Genomic DNA, 16624 nt, shown 5'->3' with positions numbered 1-16624 from the left:
CCCCTCCCATCAGCCTGCCTTTGTGATACCCTAGTCCCTCCATTCAGGCCCCGCGGTCACCTCTGGGAAATCCAGGAGCTCATGGGTTTTTTTCCCCTTTTATAAGCCAAGGAAGTGTCCTGGCTCCTAGACTCTGCCCTGTGGAGGTGGGGGGACGGGTGGGATGGAGGGGGAGAGAGGAAAAAAAGACTTCCACCTTATTGTTCAGCAGCTGGAAAATTGTTGTCATCTGTTCTGCCTTTCATTTGCTGAGAATGGAAAAAAAATGTGGAAAAATTTGGGGAAATAAATCTCAGTACCCTCATAGGAACTCTCACCCTTCCCTCTACCTCACATCCCAGCCATTTTGCTTCCACTTCTTCTCTGGGTCCTGGGGCCACAGTGGATTTGGGACTGGGGCTTTGCCGGGGTGGTACTGGGGCCATGCTGGGCTGTGCTGGGCCAGGAGTGGGCTGGGGCCGTTGCTGGACTAGGATGGAGCCAGGGCTGGAGCTGGGCTGGCCCGGCCACTTCTCACTCCGTATGGAGGGCTTGGGAAGCCACTGTGATGTCATTCGAGAGCTGCATAGCTACAGGATGATAAGTGAAGCCCTGGGGACCCAGCTGGCTGAAATTACAGACAGAGTTTTATCCCACTGGCTTCCTACAAGCCAGAGTGAGGCAGAGCTGAGCGGAGAGGGGGAGAGAGCGAGTGAGAGCTGGAGGGAGGGAGAGTGTGTGTGTGTGTGTGTGTGTGTGTGTGTGTGTGTGTATGGGCAGGCAGGCGGCACTTGCTCCTCCCACTCCTGACAGTCCGAGGGAGCCTGAGTAGGACACAGACCAGCGGCGGTGCTGGGAGCTGCCGCCATGGAGGAATTATTTGAAACTTGAGGGACGAGGGGGCACTTCAGAGCACGTCTTTTCCCTTCCCTCCTCGCTTCCTCTGTCCAGAGGGTAAGTGTCTGCTGGGCAGGTGTTTCTCCTGTGTGGCTCCCTGCTAGACCTGGAGAGAGGGTGGTGGGCAGCTTCTGGGCGCGGGGGCTGGAGTCTGCCGCGGACCTGGACTGGGGAAGGGCGTGTGGCTCTGTGGGGCCGTGGCAGCAGTGTGCTGCCTTTGGGCGCAGATGGAGCCGACCTGGCCACCTCCCTCCTGGACTCACTGCCCTGGGACATGGAGCAGATGCCACCTCAAATCTGAGGGGTGGCTGCATATGTAGGAGGGGGCAGTGTATCTGAGCCAGCCTCACTCTTTGGGGTAATGGTTCATGGTGGAAGAGGATGGGGTGGGCAGAGGGCATGTGGTGGAGGCATTGACTAGCCCCTGAAACATTCCCACTTACTCGGGACAGCACCCCCAACTCTCCAGTTCTGTGACCTGAACTTTGTGGAACCCTCCCCACCCCAGGGCTGACCATTCCCCCACTGGCCTCCTGTGGGCTGCCATTCATGGCTTTCTCCCAACTTTGCCAGGACTCTTGGCAGCTCGACAGTCCCCCTGGCCGGGGATCTGATCTGTGAGCGTCCAGGCGGGTGCCTTGGCCTGGCAGAGAGGGACCTGGGTCGCTGTGGGCTCGGGAGCTATTTTTACTGTCCAGAGTGTGCCTGTGATAGCCGCTGCCTGAACAGGCTGAGGGCAGGGAGTGGGAGTGCCAGGCTCTGCCCCTAGTGCCTGGCGTGGGAGCCAAAGGCCAGGCTGGAGTCGGGAGGCTGGCCCTGCAAGCTCACATTCACCTCGCAGGAGTGGGCGGGCCTGTGACCGGGGCAGGTCGCTCACTCTGCAGGCCCGGGTCCCTCGGGTCCCAAATAAAGGCCACCAGGATGCTTTCTGTCCCTACTACCTCTCTCTGGAGGAATTCAAGTTAAGATGGTATCTGTGTAAAGAGTGTGGGTCCTTCCTGAGGAGGGCCTGGGGACTCGTCTATCATCACCGCTTGACCAAGCCCCATGTCTTATATGGTGAGGTTCTTAGGCCGCAGTCACAGACATAGAGTACCCCTCGCCTGCCCCCCACCCCAGGCTCCTCCAGCCATCTTCACCTTGAAGTGCCATTAGGGGGAAGAGCACTCAATTTGGAGGCAGGCAGGCAGGCAGGCGAGTCTGTATGCCCTCTGCTCTAGGTGACCTTGGGGGTTTCCCAGAGCCTGTGGAACAAACGAGGGGTTGGGCAGTGGATTAACTGAGCCTTTGAGGCCGTTCAGCTCTCCAGATCTCCTGGCTTTTAAAATGCTCTCTTGGCTCAGCCGACTTGCTTGGTCTCTCTCAGACCTCCTTTCCGTTGCCTCTGAGCACTGGCTGAGAGCCGTGGGGCAGTAGCCGCAGGTGGGAGGGGGCTCTGGTTTCCATTTCTGCTTGAATGCTGGCTTTCTCCATCTTCTGAAATTCGGATGGGACTGCGTTTGGACGCAGGGCTTAGCGCCTTCCTCGTTCTTTCTTACATCAGCAGATTGGTGGGTGGTGGCCGGTTGTGGATCCTCCCTGGGTCCACAGAGGCAGGTTTGGGGTGACCTTGGTGAGGTCCCTTGTGCAGGGGACAGAGCCACCCGTGAGAAGAGTGGCAGAAGCCCTGGGAGGAAGCTTGTTCTCTTCTCTCCACTCTCGGAAAGCGTAGTAGGTTCCCTGGGAGTGCTGCGAAACGAGAAGAAAGACAGCTGTCTGTTTGGCCGCCCGGTCTCATCTGTCCCTGCCCCCAGTGCTTGTCACTGTGGCCCCCATGGACTCTTCCCGGGGTGAACCTGCGTCCCTTGGGCTGCACCTGTCGCCTGCCCTCTTTGTCTCTCAGAGGCCGTGCCTCCTCTCTGTGGTTCCCCTTCAGAGACTTGGGACTTCCCTTCGGCTCCTAATTCTGAAGCTCTGCAGATCCCCCAAGGAAGCCCATTCCCATGTAGGAAAGTTCCAGAACTCTCTGCAAGCTGTTTTGAACAAAGGGTGGCCTCAGGCCCTGGCTGGCTCGGAGGGGTTGTGTGTGTGTCAGTGTAGGGTGGGGTGGGGAGGGGGAGTGGTCAGCATGGGTGGAGGCCAGCGCTGTCACAGAAGGGCCGCGGGAGGCCACACTTGAGCCACGGGGCTGAGGTTTCCCACAGCCCTCTCCGTCGTCGGCCCGTCCGTACTCACACACCTGTCCTGGGGCGGCTGCAGCTTGGCGTGTTGCCCTGGGCTGGGCTCCTTCTCGGGCTCCTGCCGCTAGAAGGTTTGCCTTTTCTACATGTCCTCCCGTTTCTCCTGAATGGAGCCGGTGTTCCCCACAGAAGTCCAGATGATGGGGATGGACCCCCAGAAGCAGCACCCTAAATGTCATAGGCATATGTCTTAAGAATCGTGTGTGGACTCTGGGGTGTCCATCACCCTCTGAAATGATGTGCAGAGTTTGTATTTGTGTGTTTTTTGGGGGGTAATTCATCAGATACCCCCAGGGGTTCTTGATTAAGAAAGTGAATGTCCGCTGGACAGGGCTGGAGTGTGACTGAGGAGTCCAGTGAGGGATGCTGTGGGGTGAAGCTCTGGCTCAGCCAATTTGCAGGGACCTCCATGGGCGCAGCCTATGCTACCAGTTCTGCAGAACACCCCTCTCATGATATTTTGGTGGCAATGTGTCTCTTCCCATTCAGGGAAGCTTGGGGTCCACCTTGAATCCCTAATTTTCCACTTCTCTGGATAGCAGTGGAAGAAGAGCATCTCAGTGGCTTACAGGAGTATATAAAACTTTAATGTCATGCATTGGTTGCTCAGATGGTAAAGAATCTGCCTGCAATGCAGGAGACCCAGGTTCAATCTCTGGGTCAGAAAGATCCCTTGGAGGAGTGAATGGCTACCCACTCCAGTACTCTTGCCTGGAGAATTCTGTGGACAGAGGAGCCTGGCAGGCTATAGTCCATGGGGTCGCAAAGTGACAGACAGGACTGAGTGTCTGAGCATGAATGTCCTGCAAGAAGCAGTGATGGAGCCTCTAACATGTACCAGACCCTGCACTCTGTAGGGCCATTCTGTATAGCTATGTGAGCTGTGCATTGAATTATATGCCCTCTTCACACACACCACGTTATGAATCGTACTGTCTGGGAACTAGGTACTGGAGCATTGAGGGAAAGAGGTAAAGGCCTTCCTCAAGGAGTTTAGTGGGGAAAACAAACATGGGCAATAATAGTGACCAGTGTTACGGTCATGGGAACAGGGCAATGGGAATTTAAAAAGTTTATCTGGGTCTGGAGGACTGTAGGAAAGGGGTAAGGCAGAGGGAGGCTTCCCAGAGAGGTTCAAACTGAGCCTCCAGGAGGAAGAAGAGGTTTGCCAGGGAGGTTGACAGTTGTGGCAGCAGGGTAGGGAAGGGACTTTGAGGAGAGCTGACAACATGTTCGAGGCACAAGGTGGGAAAGAGCATAGAAACAGTAAGAGTAGAGTGGGGCGTGGTCAGAGTATCGAGGACAGTAAGATGAGGCTTCAAAAGGCAGGCAGGGGCCAGATGACGAAAGGTCTGCATGTATGAGGATGGAGGGGGATTGGGCCTCACTTTGTGGGCGATGAGAGGTGTGAAATGGAGACAAGAGAGGTTAGTGTGCCTGGAGGTTTCAGGCCCAGCTCAAGGTGCTTAGTTCCTGAATCTTGTCACTCTGCAGACTTACCAGTAAGCATCTGAATCTTCACCTGATGGTCTGGGAGGCCAGGATCCGCATGGTTAAAGTGTTTGAGTTGGCTGAGTTAGCTATTAAGATGGGCGTCATCCTTCTGGGTGATGGGTGTATTTGGTGCAGGGGTGAGGAGGGAGGGGCTGCTTTTCCTCTGCTTTTTCTACAGAATCACATCCCTCTGGCCTCCCTGGTACCCTTCTTCTGGCATTCACGTGCCACTTCTCAACAGCCCCAGCCCTAGCCCCGACCCACCTTCTCCCATAGCTGGAGAAGAGGTTGTAGCTAAAGGGTTAACATGCCCAGAACTGGCTCCCCTGGCTACCTCCTGGCCAAGCCTCAGTGTTTGTCAGAGCTCACCTACCTTCCTGACACACATGGTTTTTGATGCCTCATTCCCACGTTTAAAGTGCTGAGAGTCCTCTCGGCTTGCTGGGGCCCCCGCCTGCCTCTAAACCCCTGTGTCTGGGGTGGGCACCATGTCCCTTCCTGTTGGCAGCACATTGATTTTCCTCCACGTTGGTTGGTCATCACTGCTCTGGGTAATGTCTTTTAATGAATTGTTCTTTTGCTGGATGTGGACCCAAAGGACTTCTTATCATGAAGGGCCCCATCCTGAAGACCTTAATAAATCACTCATGGTGCACAGCAGGCCTGCTGTGGGACACAGAGGGGATCTCTCCTCGCTGAATCACTTTCCTGCAGTCCACTAGGCTGGCACCCTTTCTTTTTCCTGGTTGGCCTGTCTGCCCTGACATCTAAACAAATGACCTCTCCCCACTGACATTAGTGAGAGAAGTGAAGGTCCTTAACCTCAGGGCTCAAAACGCTGACCACCTGGGTCAAGGTTACTCAAGAAGTGACCCAGAAGCCGCTGGGAGCTAGTTTAAATGCTGATTCTTGGTCCTGCCCTAGATCGATGAGTGAAAATCTTTGGAGATAAAGCCCTGGAATCTACTTTTTTTTTTTTTTTCTTAAACAATCCTTGGAAGAGATTCTTAAGAACATGAAAATCAGACAACTGTCCAACTTTTATCACCTTAATGTCCTGTGTTGATTTCTTTTGCTCCTTTTGAAGCACAACAGATGGACGCGTCTTTCCTTTCCAGGGGACTGGCCTGTTCTGTGCTTCCAGCCCCACTTGAACTCCCGCCGTTCACTGGAGGGAGCCTGGGGAGTAGGGAGTAGCCCTCGTCCAGATCAGCTGGGGATTTTCCTCAGAGCTTTCCAGAAGCATGACACGCACATCTGAATTACGGCTGCCGTGGAATAGGGGCCCCTTGGTGCAGCCGAGCTCAGCGTTGAGGGTGGAGCCCAGGGCTTGGAGCAGCTGCTGGGAAGAGCGAGGTGTGGTCAGACAAAACAAGCACGGCCTGGAAGAGACTGTGGACTTCACTTCCCTAGAGAAGTGGGCAGGAAGTCCAGTCTGGTCTGGGCTGGGGCCCTGGGAGATCTCCCCACTCTGGGCTGCCCATACCTTGTGTTTCCCCCTTCTGCTCCATTGTGACCCATCTCAACACCCATGGGCCCATCCGGATCCCCTGTCCCCTCCCACTGGAGGTCCGGCTCCCTCTCCTCTGAGATGCTTTTACCTGAGTCGGCCACGCCCATGACCGCTGCTGGGACTTGAAGATGCATCTGGTGGCTCCTAGCTTGAGAGCCTTGAAGCCAACTTCCCTCACCACTCCAGTTCCCTCTCCTCCCCCCCCAACTATTTCACTCCCGTTGGCTCTGGCCGCCTCTCTCTTTTGCCCTTCCTGCCTTAATAGATTGAAAGCGACATGTTCCGGCTCCTTGTGGTCCTGGTAAATAGCTCTTAATGTGGCCGTGGTCGATGGGGAGAAGAGGGTAGGTGAACGTGTTGTATGGCATGGGGGACACGGGCACCTTCCTTCATCTCTGATGGGAGCAGCAGGTGTTTGTGCCTCGTGGGTCATGCTGGTGGTGCGCTAGGGTTTCAGTCGACCCCCGCCCCGGGGGCTGACAGACCTGGGATGGGCCCGGGTGTCCTCTCTTATTTTGAAAAGGAAGACCACCCACTGAAAGTGTAGAACAGCCTGGAGTGTGCTGCCAGCCCTGGGCGTCAGGAGCAGCCGGCCCCTTCTTTGAGGACAGAAATAGACATTTCCATTTGTGCTTAGCAAATAGGATTCAATTAAACAGCTTCTACTTCTTCGATTTTCTTACTAAACCCCAGTGGCCTGGCAGTTATTATCCTGTTGTTGTTCCTGCAAACAGTAGCCCACATTGGGGTAAATGACATGACAGGGGAAGTTTAATATTGGCATTTTCAAAGTCGATGGAGAGTGGGGTTGGCCCAAATGGGCCAAGATGTCTGGTAGCGGCGATCAGTGTGAACTTTCCTTTTCTGTCCTGGGAGATGCTTTCTTATCTCTCTTGCCAAAAACTCTTCTTTGGTGGACCCTAGGGAGATCCTGGAGTGGGTGTGCCTTCTCCTGGAAGGAGGGGGCACTCAGGCCTGCGCTGGCTTGCACGCAGGGGGTCTCGTTGCCTTCTGAGTATAAATGGGAGGCCATGGGACACCTCACCTTTCACTCCTCTCCCCGCTTCCTGGACTGTGTACGTATGGACCTGGGAAATTAGGGGGTTCAGGGGATGGAAGAGATCCCTAGTCCAGGAGGAATACTCTATCATCTCACAGTGTGGGCTGCAGAGTGGGGCCAGGGCCCAGGAAGGGGCCAGCAGCTTTCCTTTCAGGTGAGAAGGAAGGACAGCTCTTCAGATTCCCAGTAAGTGGTGTGAGGGGCCCATCCTTGAGGGAACCTTACCCTCCCCCACCCCCACCCCTTCCCCACCAAGATATGAGTGGATGAGAACCTTCTGTCTGTAATGCTTTTCTCCTCTGGAAACAGCCAGCGAAGTCTCTTGTTTTGTGAGTGTAGCATGGAGCCTGGTTCTTTGGAAAGACAGGGCATGAGGGGCAGCCTCTCAACTGCATTTCGGCCCGGTTAGGGATGATCCAGGGCTTCCCAGGTGGCTCAGCGGTAAAGAACCTGCCTGCCAATGCAGGAGATGTGAGTTCATTCCCTGGATCAGGAAGACCCTCTGGATGAGGAACTGGCAACCTGCTCCAGTGTTCTTGCCTAGAGAATCGCCTGGACAGAGGAGCCTGGCAGGCTGCAGTCCGTGAGATTCCAAAGGGTCGGACACAACTTAGCGACTAAACAACAATAGGGATGATGCCAGGCGAGTTGGGAGAGGCAATGTGTGCACAACTGTGTCTCAGTAGCATTAGGGGCAGGCTGTCGGAGAATCGGACCTTCTCAGCTGAAACCCCATTTTAGTTCAGACCAGTGCCATCCCCGTAAGCCTTCGGCTGTGGCAGCACTCTGGCCCAGTATCACTTGGGGCCTGCTGCTGGCTGAGGTCCCAAAGCCCCAGGGAGAACTGGGGGCAGAGAGATGCTTCTGGAGTTACGTGAACGGGCAGCGCCTCCAGCCCCCAGGGGGTGTGTGTGCACGATGGGCCTCATCGAGCATCTTAGTGCTAGTGCTTGGGTGACGTCATTTGGTCGGCCTGTGGTTTGTGTGTGTGTATGTTGATCAGGATGTTCCTGTTTTGTGGTCGTCTGATCACTTGTTTTTGGCCGTGGGCTTCTGTATGAGTGTTTATTTTTAGAGGTTGCCACTTCTGGCCTGAGGGCTAGTCCTTGGGCATGGTAGGAGCTTGTATTTTCTTAAATGTTTGTGGCTTTAAATTTAAGTACTTATTTTGGGGTTTTGCTGCTTTTTTGTGTGTTTTTTCCTAAGGGTGTGTTTGTGTGTGTGTGAGACATAACAGCGTAGAATAATTAAAAAGTTATGTGGTCTTCAAAGTTCTGATTTACTTTTAATTTACTTTTATTTTAAATTTTAAATTAGTTTTGACTTAAAATCCCAGCTTTACCAGGTACTGTGTGCATGCATGCTTAGTTGCTCAGTTGTGTCCGACTCTTTGCACCCCCATGGACTGTAGCCACCAGGCTCCTCTGTCCATGGGGATTCTCCAGGTAGGAATACTGGAGTGGGTTGCCATGCCAACCCAGGGATCAAACCGGCATCTCTTACACCTCCTGCGCTGCCAGCTGGGCTCTTTATCACTAGCACCACCTGAGAAGCCCTACCAGGTACTATGTGTCTGCAAACACATGGTTTCACCTTTCCGAGTCTCAGTTTCTCCATCTTTAAAATAGGCATAAGAGCCCCAATTCACAGGATTAGAGAGAATGTATGTGTAAATGTAGCAAGGTGTTCCCTGCATGTTAGCTGTTAATATTAGCATTTGTGTGTTTGTATCCACGCTTGCTCTTTCTGACTGGGGGTGCCTGTCTGGTGTACTCCACGAGTGCCTGTGGAGTGTCTGGGGGTTTGATTTGGGTGATTTCTGGTGGGAGTGTGTGTCTCTGGATGTCTTTGTGTCTGGTTTTCTGTGTGTGACTGTTGGTGTCTGGGCTGGAGTCTCTGCAGTGTTTGGGAGGGGGCTTTCTTTTCTTGCCAGTTGAGGGCCTGCCTTGGAGTGGGGGAAGGGGAGGGGTGCGTGTGTGTGTGTGTGTGTGTGTGTGTGTATGTGTGTGTGTGTGTGTGTGTGTGAAGGCTGGAAGCTGGGCTGCTGACTGTACAGGGTGTGAAATCACTGAGTTCCTCTGGGCGGGGAAGTTCTTCGCTCCTGAGTCAGCCCTTTGGCCTCCCGCCACCCAGCGCTCACTTTTTCCTTTCAGAGAAAGTATTGCTCACGGGCCCCCCAGAGTATCTGCAGACAAAATGACACAGGGGTCACCTCTCCCTGATGAAGACCTCTGCCTTTGTGTTCTCCATCCCTAAGCTGTTCCCTCTACTCCTGGCCCCTGAAGCTCCCTTCCAGAACCCCCACGGGCCCTGGCATTCAGAGGGAAACTGTTCTCTCTAACACCAGTCCTGCTGGCTTTACTGAGCTCCAGCCTGGCCCAGCCCCTCTGGGTCTTTGGGAAGTGAGTGCAGTGCCAGAGCCAGGCTTTGAACTGGGGCATCTTGCCCCCAGGTGTCCTGACCAATTTGGGGCTCCACTGCCTGGCCCTGGCCCTGCTGGGTGGTGGGGAGGTTCTGCTCAGAAGCCTTGGGAAGGGGTCCTTTTGTCCTTTCTGCCACTTCGGCCCTATCTCTGGGGGTTGAGAGGATTCCCTCTGGAGATGCTGAAGGTGGCTCACGGTGGGGGCTAACCCTATGAGTCTGCCAGCCTGGCAGTGCCTGCCCAGGCTGGCTACACAGCCCCCATGGGACTCTCCTACTCTGCACAGGAGGGTTTAGCTGGCTACCAGTGGGAGGGACCACCTCCCACCATGGCCATGACCCCAGTGGTATGTTCTGCTCTCAGCGGATTCCCTTTGGGGATCCAGGGAAGGGAAGCTCTCAGATGCTTTCCTTGGGAGAATGGAGGATGTCCCACCTCCCACTGATGTCTGCTCTCTGTCTCTCCTCTGGTCCCTCTCTTGTAGAGGTTGTGGGCCATACCCAGGGACCCCTGGACGGGAGCCTGTATGCCAAGGTGAAGAAGAAGGACTCCTTGCACGGCAGCACTGGGGCTGTCAACGCCACTCGGCCTGTGCTGTCAGCCACCCCCAATCACGTGGAGCACACCCTCTCTGTGAGCAGTGATTCAGGCAACTCCACAGCCTCCACCAAGACAGACAAGACTGATGAGCCTGCCCCTGGCCCTGCCAGTGCCCCTGCTGCCCTGAGTCCCGAGGAGAAGCGTGAGCTGGACCGCCTGCTCAGTGGCTTTGGCTTGGAGCGGGAGAAGCAAGGCGCCATGTACCACCCTCAGCATCTCCGGTCCCGCCCAGTGGGAGGCCCTGCTGCACCTTCCTCTGGCCGCCACATCGTCCCAGCCCAGGTTCACATCAACGGCGGGGCCTTAGCGTCCGAGCGGGAGACGGACATCCTGGACGATGAGCTGCCCAACCAGGATGGGCACAGCGTGGGCAGCATGGGCACCCTGTCCTCCCTGGATGGAGTCACCAACACCAGTGAGGGTGGCTACCCAGAGGCCCTCTCCCCACTGACCAATGGTCTGGACAAGCCCTACCCCATGGAACCTATGGTCAACGGCGGGGGCTACCCCTATGAGTCTGCCAGCCGGGTGGTGCCTGCCCAGGCTGGCCGCACAGCCCCCATGAGACCCTCCTACTCCGCACAGGAGGGTTTAGCTGGCTACCAGCGGGAGGGACCCCACCCAGCCTGGCCACAGTCAGCGACCACCTCCCACTATGGCCATGACGCCAATGGTATGTTTCGCTCTCAGTCCTTTCCTGAAACGGAGCCCCAGCTGCCCCCAGCTCCAGCCCGTGGTGGGAGCAGCCGGGAGGCTGTGCAGAGGGGCCTGAATTCCTGGCAGCAGCATCAGCAGCAGCAGCAGCAACAGCAGCAGCAGCAGCAGCAGCCTCGCCCACCTCCTCGCCAACAGGAAAGAGCCCACTTGGAGAGCCTTGGGCTCAGCAGGCCCAGCCCCCAGCCACTAGCAGAGCCCTCCATGTCTGGCCTCCCCGAGTTCCCGCGCGCAGCCTCCCAGCAGGAGATTGAGCAGTCCATCGAAGCCCTCAACATGCTGATGCTTGATTTGGAACCAGCCACGGCGGGAGCCCCCCTACACAAGTCCCAGAGTGTGCCTGGGGCCTGGCCAGGGGCTTCTCCGCTCTCTTCCCAGCCCTTCTCTGGCTCCTCCTGCCAGTCCCACCCACTGACCCAGTCCAGATCTGGCTACATCCCCAGTGGGCATTCCTTGGGAACCCCTGAGCCAGCCCCCCGGGCCTCCCTGGAGTCCGTTCCCACTGGCAGGCCTTACTCACCTTATGATTATCAGCCGTGTCCGACTGGGCCCAACCAGAGTTACCATCCAAAGAGCCCGGCCACCTCCTCCTCACCTGCCTTCCTTCCAACCACCCAGAGCTCTCTGGGGCCTCAGCAGCCCCCAGCCTCTCTCCCTGGCCTCACTACTCAGCCTCAGCTCCCACCAAAGGAGGTGACTTCAGACCCATCCCGAACTCCAGAGGAGCAACCACTGAACTTGGAGGGGCTGGTGGCCCACCGGGTGGCAGGTAAGAGCCTCAGGGGCTGTGAGTGCTGGGTGTCCCCTCTTTATTCCCTCCACAACTTCCCTCTTTGGTCTTGGTTGGCTTTGCTAGGGGGAGGCACAGCCATCATACAGGCACAACCATCATGCCTCAGTGAGTGCCATTTTGGCCTGGGGAAGAGGCTTTTAGGAACCTATGTGCCACCCATCCCTTCCTGCATTCTGTGCCTGAACCACAAGCCAGGCCTTGTGGTTGAAAGATCAGTGTCTCAGGAGTTTTCAATCTAGTGAGGAAAGAGGTACACAGACAGATTATTCTAACAGAGTGCAGTGTGTGCTACAACAGAGATGGGGACCAAAGCCCCAGAGCCTGGGAAAGTAAGGCTTACCACCTAGAACAATCAGGGAAAGCTTCCTGGAGGTGGTGACTCTGGGACTGGAGTACAGATTTTTCTAGGCAGAGATGAGATGCTCTCTGTAGCTACCTGTAGTGGAGAAGGTTGAAGGGAGGCCTCTGTGGACTCCAGTTCCTTTTTTGGCCCTCCCAGAGACATAACAATGTCTGAGAGGGTGCCCCAAAGCCCTTGGACTCTGAGTGTTTAACCCTAGTGGGTCCTCTCAGGATATTTATGTCTCCAAGGAGGCCAAGATCAGCCTTGTTCAGCTATCCTGCTAGTCCTTGCTTTAGGACCAGCTCTGTATGGGGAGCAGGCAATGAGAAATAGATCTCTCTTTCCTGCCAGAGAGTGGACTTATCTTTCTGAAGAGAGGAAAGAGAGTGGGGCAACCAGACAGGTTTACTGGGAAGAAAAAGGCAAGAAATGGCAGAGTGTCCAGGCCATGTTGCAAGGAACAGGAAGGACTCCCTACCTTCACTTTGTCCTAAGCCTATAACAATTCCATGGGGATAGCTAAACTGGGTGGGAAATCCTATGAGCTGGCTTTGTTGTAGGGGTGAAGCCCAGGCAGGGGTAGACCAGAGCCTGGGGTGAGGGGGACCTTGTGCCAAGCCCCTCAGATGACAGGGTGGAAGGAGGTCAGAAGAGGAGCCTGGGCAGCTGAGTCTGCCTTCTGTCCCTTTTCCTAAATTTAGGGGAAGCTGAGTCACCATGCCAGCTGCAAGGAGGGAGACACCCTTCTTGAGGACGGACAGTTGGTTTAGGGAGGGAGCTGGGGCCAGGCCAGTTGGCTTTGAGGCTGAGTCCAGGATCTGGTGTGGGGACATGGATGTCCTGCTTCTGTACTTCAGAGCAGAACACAGCCCCCAGTTCAACTATGGGTAACTTGAAATTGGCCATAATGGCAGTATTCACACTATGGAAATTGGCAATCAAGGGCTTCACCTTCCCTGGAGATTTGGACTAGCGACACATCAGCTTTAACCAAGGGTCAAAGGATAAGATGAGTAGCTCTATAACCTGAGGGGCAAAATGCTCCACGGGGTGGTCTCCAAGGGACTGCCATCTTCTATTTTTGTCCACATCTGGGCCAGTAAGATAAAGAATACTTGGCTTGTCAGAAGAAACCATTTTATTCCTGGTTTTGTTGACGGGAAAAGAATGGGTCTCTCAGTATTTTACAGAGTTGGGGTGGTGGCCTGAGGAATAGTGACACGCTAGTCTAATGATGGGCAGTATCCAAAGAAATTTACCCTGATTCTGCGACTGGACTGGTCTCAGGTGTCTCTAGAGGTAGAGATTTCAATGCATTTTGGAAATCAGATGTGGATCTTATCCTTAACGAGTCTAGAGTTTAGTAAGGGGAAAAAGAACTAGAACTTTAAAATGAAGTTATTTATAATAGAAGAAGAGAAGTATGAGGTATCTAAAGAGAGTAGGATGAATTTCCTCCCCCTCCCAGAACCCTTCCGTGTAGCTCAAGAGGAAGCCATACTTTAATGGCCCCAGAAAGATGTCCACCTTACAGTGGCTCTCCGCTCAGCGTTTTCTCTCCTACAAGTTTCTGAGGTCTTGCCTCTCAACCTCCATATCCTGTAGCTGCTCAGGTTCTGGCTGCCAAGAAGTCATCAGGATGGAGGGATATTACTGGCACAGTATCTGTGTCCCAACCCTGCTGTCATCTCCTCCACCAACTTGAGTGACTCCATCAGGAGAAGGGCTAAGATGTATAGAAGGGACAGTTATTTTTGGTCCCTAGGGCTTCAGAAGGTCTCTTTGGTCTATGCCCTCTCATGACCAGTATTTCTTATGTCAGCAGATCTTGCTTGCACAACGTCTTCAGTAGGCCTTCAGGATATCTGCAGTGCTCGTTGTAGATAAAGATGCACCAGCAGGATTAAGCTGTAAAACAGTCTAGGAGCCAAAGGATAGACTTTCAGCACTACCTCTTTCTTCTCATTCTGTATTCTTCTGCAAGGAGCTGGAATATAAGCTTCAACATGAGTAACCTAGGGAGCTCAGATCTGAGGAGAACCTCTGTATGGTCATGAATATGATCTAGTTTCTTCTGGCCTTTCACCCTCAGGTCTGCCTTTTCCTCCTTGGCTGTCCTCTGTACTTCAGTTCTGTGTCCTTGGTTCATGCCACTGCGATCCATCTACTACTTATGTCTTATTTCAGCTTAGCTCTCAGAGAATGTCAGAGTAGTTTTCTTAACTTGATAAAGAGTAGATACCAGAAACCTGAAGCACATATCACACTTTCTTGTGAAACAGAAGCATTCCCATTACACCAGGGATAAAATAAACATGATTGTTGTCACCGCAATCATTTAACATTGTATTGGCTATCCTAGCCAGTGCAATAAGACACGAAAAAGAAATAAGAGTCAGAGTTGTTGAGTCCAATCAAGTTTTCATACGATCCTGATTCTGTGCCTGGACTGGTCTCAGGTGTCTCTAAAGGTAGAGATTTCAATGCATGTTGGAAATCGGATGTGGATCTTATCCTTAAGGAGTCTAGAGTTTAGTAAGGGGAAAAAGAACTAGACCTTTAAAATGAAGTTCTTTGTAATAAGAGAAATATGGAGAAAAGTTCTGTGGGAATGAAGAAAAAAGAAAGATCACTATCGGCTAGAGAGACTGGGGTGGCTCTGTGTTGAGTATATATTTTAACCAGAGCCTTGGAAGATAGGAGTTTGAAATGGGTGAGATTATTGGAAAGGGAAGGCTCATAATGAAGCTAGGAAGGCATAGGATGTGTTTGAAGAATGGAGTGGGTTGAGAGCAGATAGGCTGTGTAATAGAGAGTGAAGAAAGGAGCCTGGGGCTTGCGTCTGGTTGGTTTTAAATGCCAGACGGAGAAGCTTGAGTCTTAGCTAGTGGAAGTGAAGGAAGCCATTACTGTGTTTTAGGAAAGGATGCCATGATCAGAACTGTAGTTTAGGAAGATGTATTTAGTGGGTCTGGGGAGGAAGGATACAAAAGGGGAGAGACTTTGAGCGGGGAGATGCTAGGAGCTTATTGGCTAACCTGGGTGATGGGGACTGAATTAGGGTGCTGACCATGCAAATGAAAAGGAAGAGATGGGGGCAGGGATGCTGTAGTGGGATGAGAACCAATGCATTTACAAGTTGATTAGGTATAGTAAGTGAAGAGGAGGGAGATATCAAAGATAATTCTGAGGCTCCATAGATAGAAACAGAATGATTGTTCCATTAACAAGCCAGAAGTTAGGAGGAGGAGCAGTTTGGTGTAAGATGAAGATCTCAGTTATGTGGAATTTGAGTGACAGTGGAGGCTCCAGATAGAGAGATATGAAAGGCAATCGGACATCTGGAATTGGACCTGAGAGAGTGGAAAGAGCTATAGATTTGGGAGTCATCCTCGCAAAGATGAAGGTTAAAGCTTTGGGCATGGATGAAATCTCTATATATCAGACGGCGTGGAGAGAAAAGAGCTTAGAATGAAATGGCCGTGAGGGAATGGAAGCCATGCAGGGCCTGGAGAACGAATGTTCTGGGCCAGGAGAAGGCCCTGAGACAGTGGGTCATCATAGAAGTCAGAATAGTAGAGGGGTCCCAGGAGGCCAGCAGCGTCACTGTGGGGCGACCACGAAGAGGAAGACTCGGGGAAATTCACCGGGCTTGCCAGTTAGGTGGCCTCGGGGGTTTTCGGAGGCATATTTTCAGTAGAGTGGTGGTGACGGAGGCCGGACCGAGGGACTGAGGAGTGAGAGGAGAGGGTGCAGACAGCGCATCATCCATTCTTTTGAACGGTTTTGTGATAAAAGGGAAGAGGGTGGTAGCTAAAGCGGGTGGCAAGATACTGAGAACTTCTTTGTGTGCAGATAGGAGCCATGAGAGTTTTCAGAGTTGGAAGAGAGAGAGGTTGGGCATGGGGGGAAGAGTGAGAAGAGAAAGATACAAGAGAGAGAGGGAAACTGACAGAACAGGTCTCTTTGGAGATAAGGAGGGGGTAGGCTTAGGAGTAGATCCCTGGGTAGATAATTTAGGCTCAACCAGGCGGTAAGATAGGGGTTTCCCAGGTGGCACAATTGGTGAAGAATCTGCCTGCCAAGGCAGGAGATGCAAGAGATGCTGGTTGGCTCTCTGGGTCAGGAAGATCCTCTGGAGTAGGAAATGGCAACCCACCCCAGTATTCTTGCCTGGAGAATTCCGTGGATAGAGGAGCCTGATGGGCTACAGCCCACGGGGTTGAAAAGAGTCAGATACAATTGAGCACACATCTGAGCTGGGGAGGTAAGGTACCTCTTCATGAAATAAGAATAGAGAATGGATACCGATGCAGTGGAATATTGGTGTCAACTTTTGAGAGCTTGAATTAAGAACTCAGTTTTGATATGTCATCATGGGAAAAGGAGACAAGATCAAGGCCCATTCTGTCATTCACTCAACATGTGCCCCTTGTCTGCGCTACATGTTCGCCTAGGTAGGCTCAGGAGAAAGGGTGGTAAACAAAAAAGATAAAGATTTTTTTTTAAGAGGTAGAAATGGACAATAAACCAGTAAGCAAATACACATATAATTTGTCAGATGGATGATAAGTGCCATAGAGAGAAAGC

At 53.2% G+C, this 16624-nt stretch overlaps 1 protein-coding gene across 3 annotated transcripts in view; it reads left to right on the top strand.

The window, feature by feature from the left end:
* TNS1 (tensin 1) overlaps positions 1-16624 on the top strand; it is a 214268-nt gene that overhangs the window by 153327 nt on the left and 44317 nt on the right. For all 3 annotated transcript variants that reach the window (XM_052655179.1, XM_052655187.1, XM_052655196.1), the window contains one exon: positions 10069-11667. In XM_052655179.1, coding sequence (XP_052511139.1) covers positions 10069-11667 — 1599 coding nt within the window. The remainder of the gene's footprint in view (positions 1-10068; positions 11668-16624) is intronic.

Source organism: Budorcas taxicolor, chromosome 2 (genome assembly GCF_023091745.1).
Source record: "Budorcas taxicolor isolate Tak-1 chromosome 2, Takin1.1, whole genome shotgun sequence".
NCBI classification, from domain to species: Eukaryota; Metazoa; Chordata; class Mammalia; order Artiodactyla; family Bovidae; genus Budorcas; species Budorcas taxicolor.
This window is presented reverse-complemented; position numbering and strand designations above follow the sequence as displayed.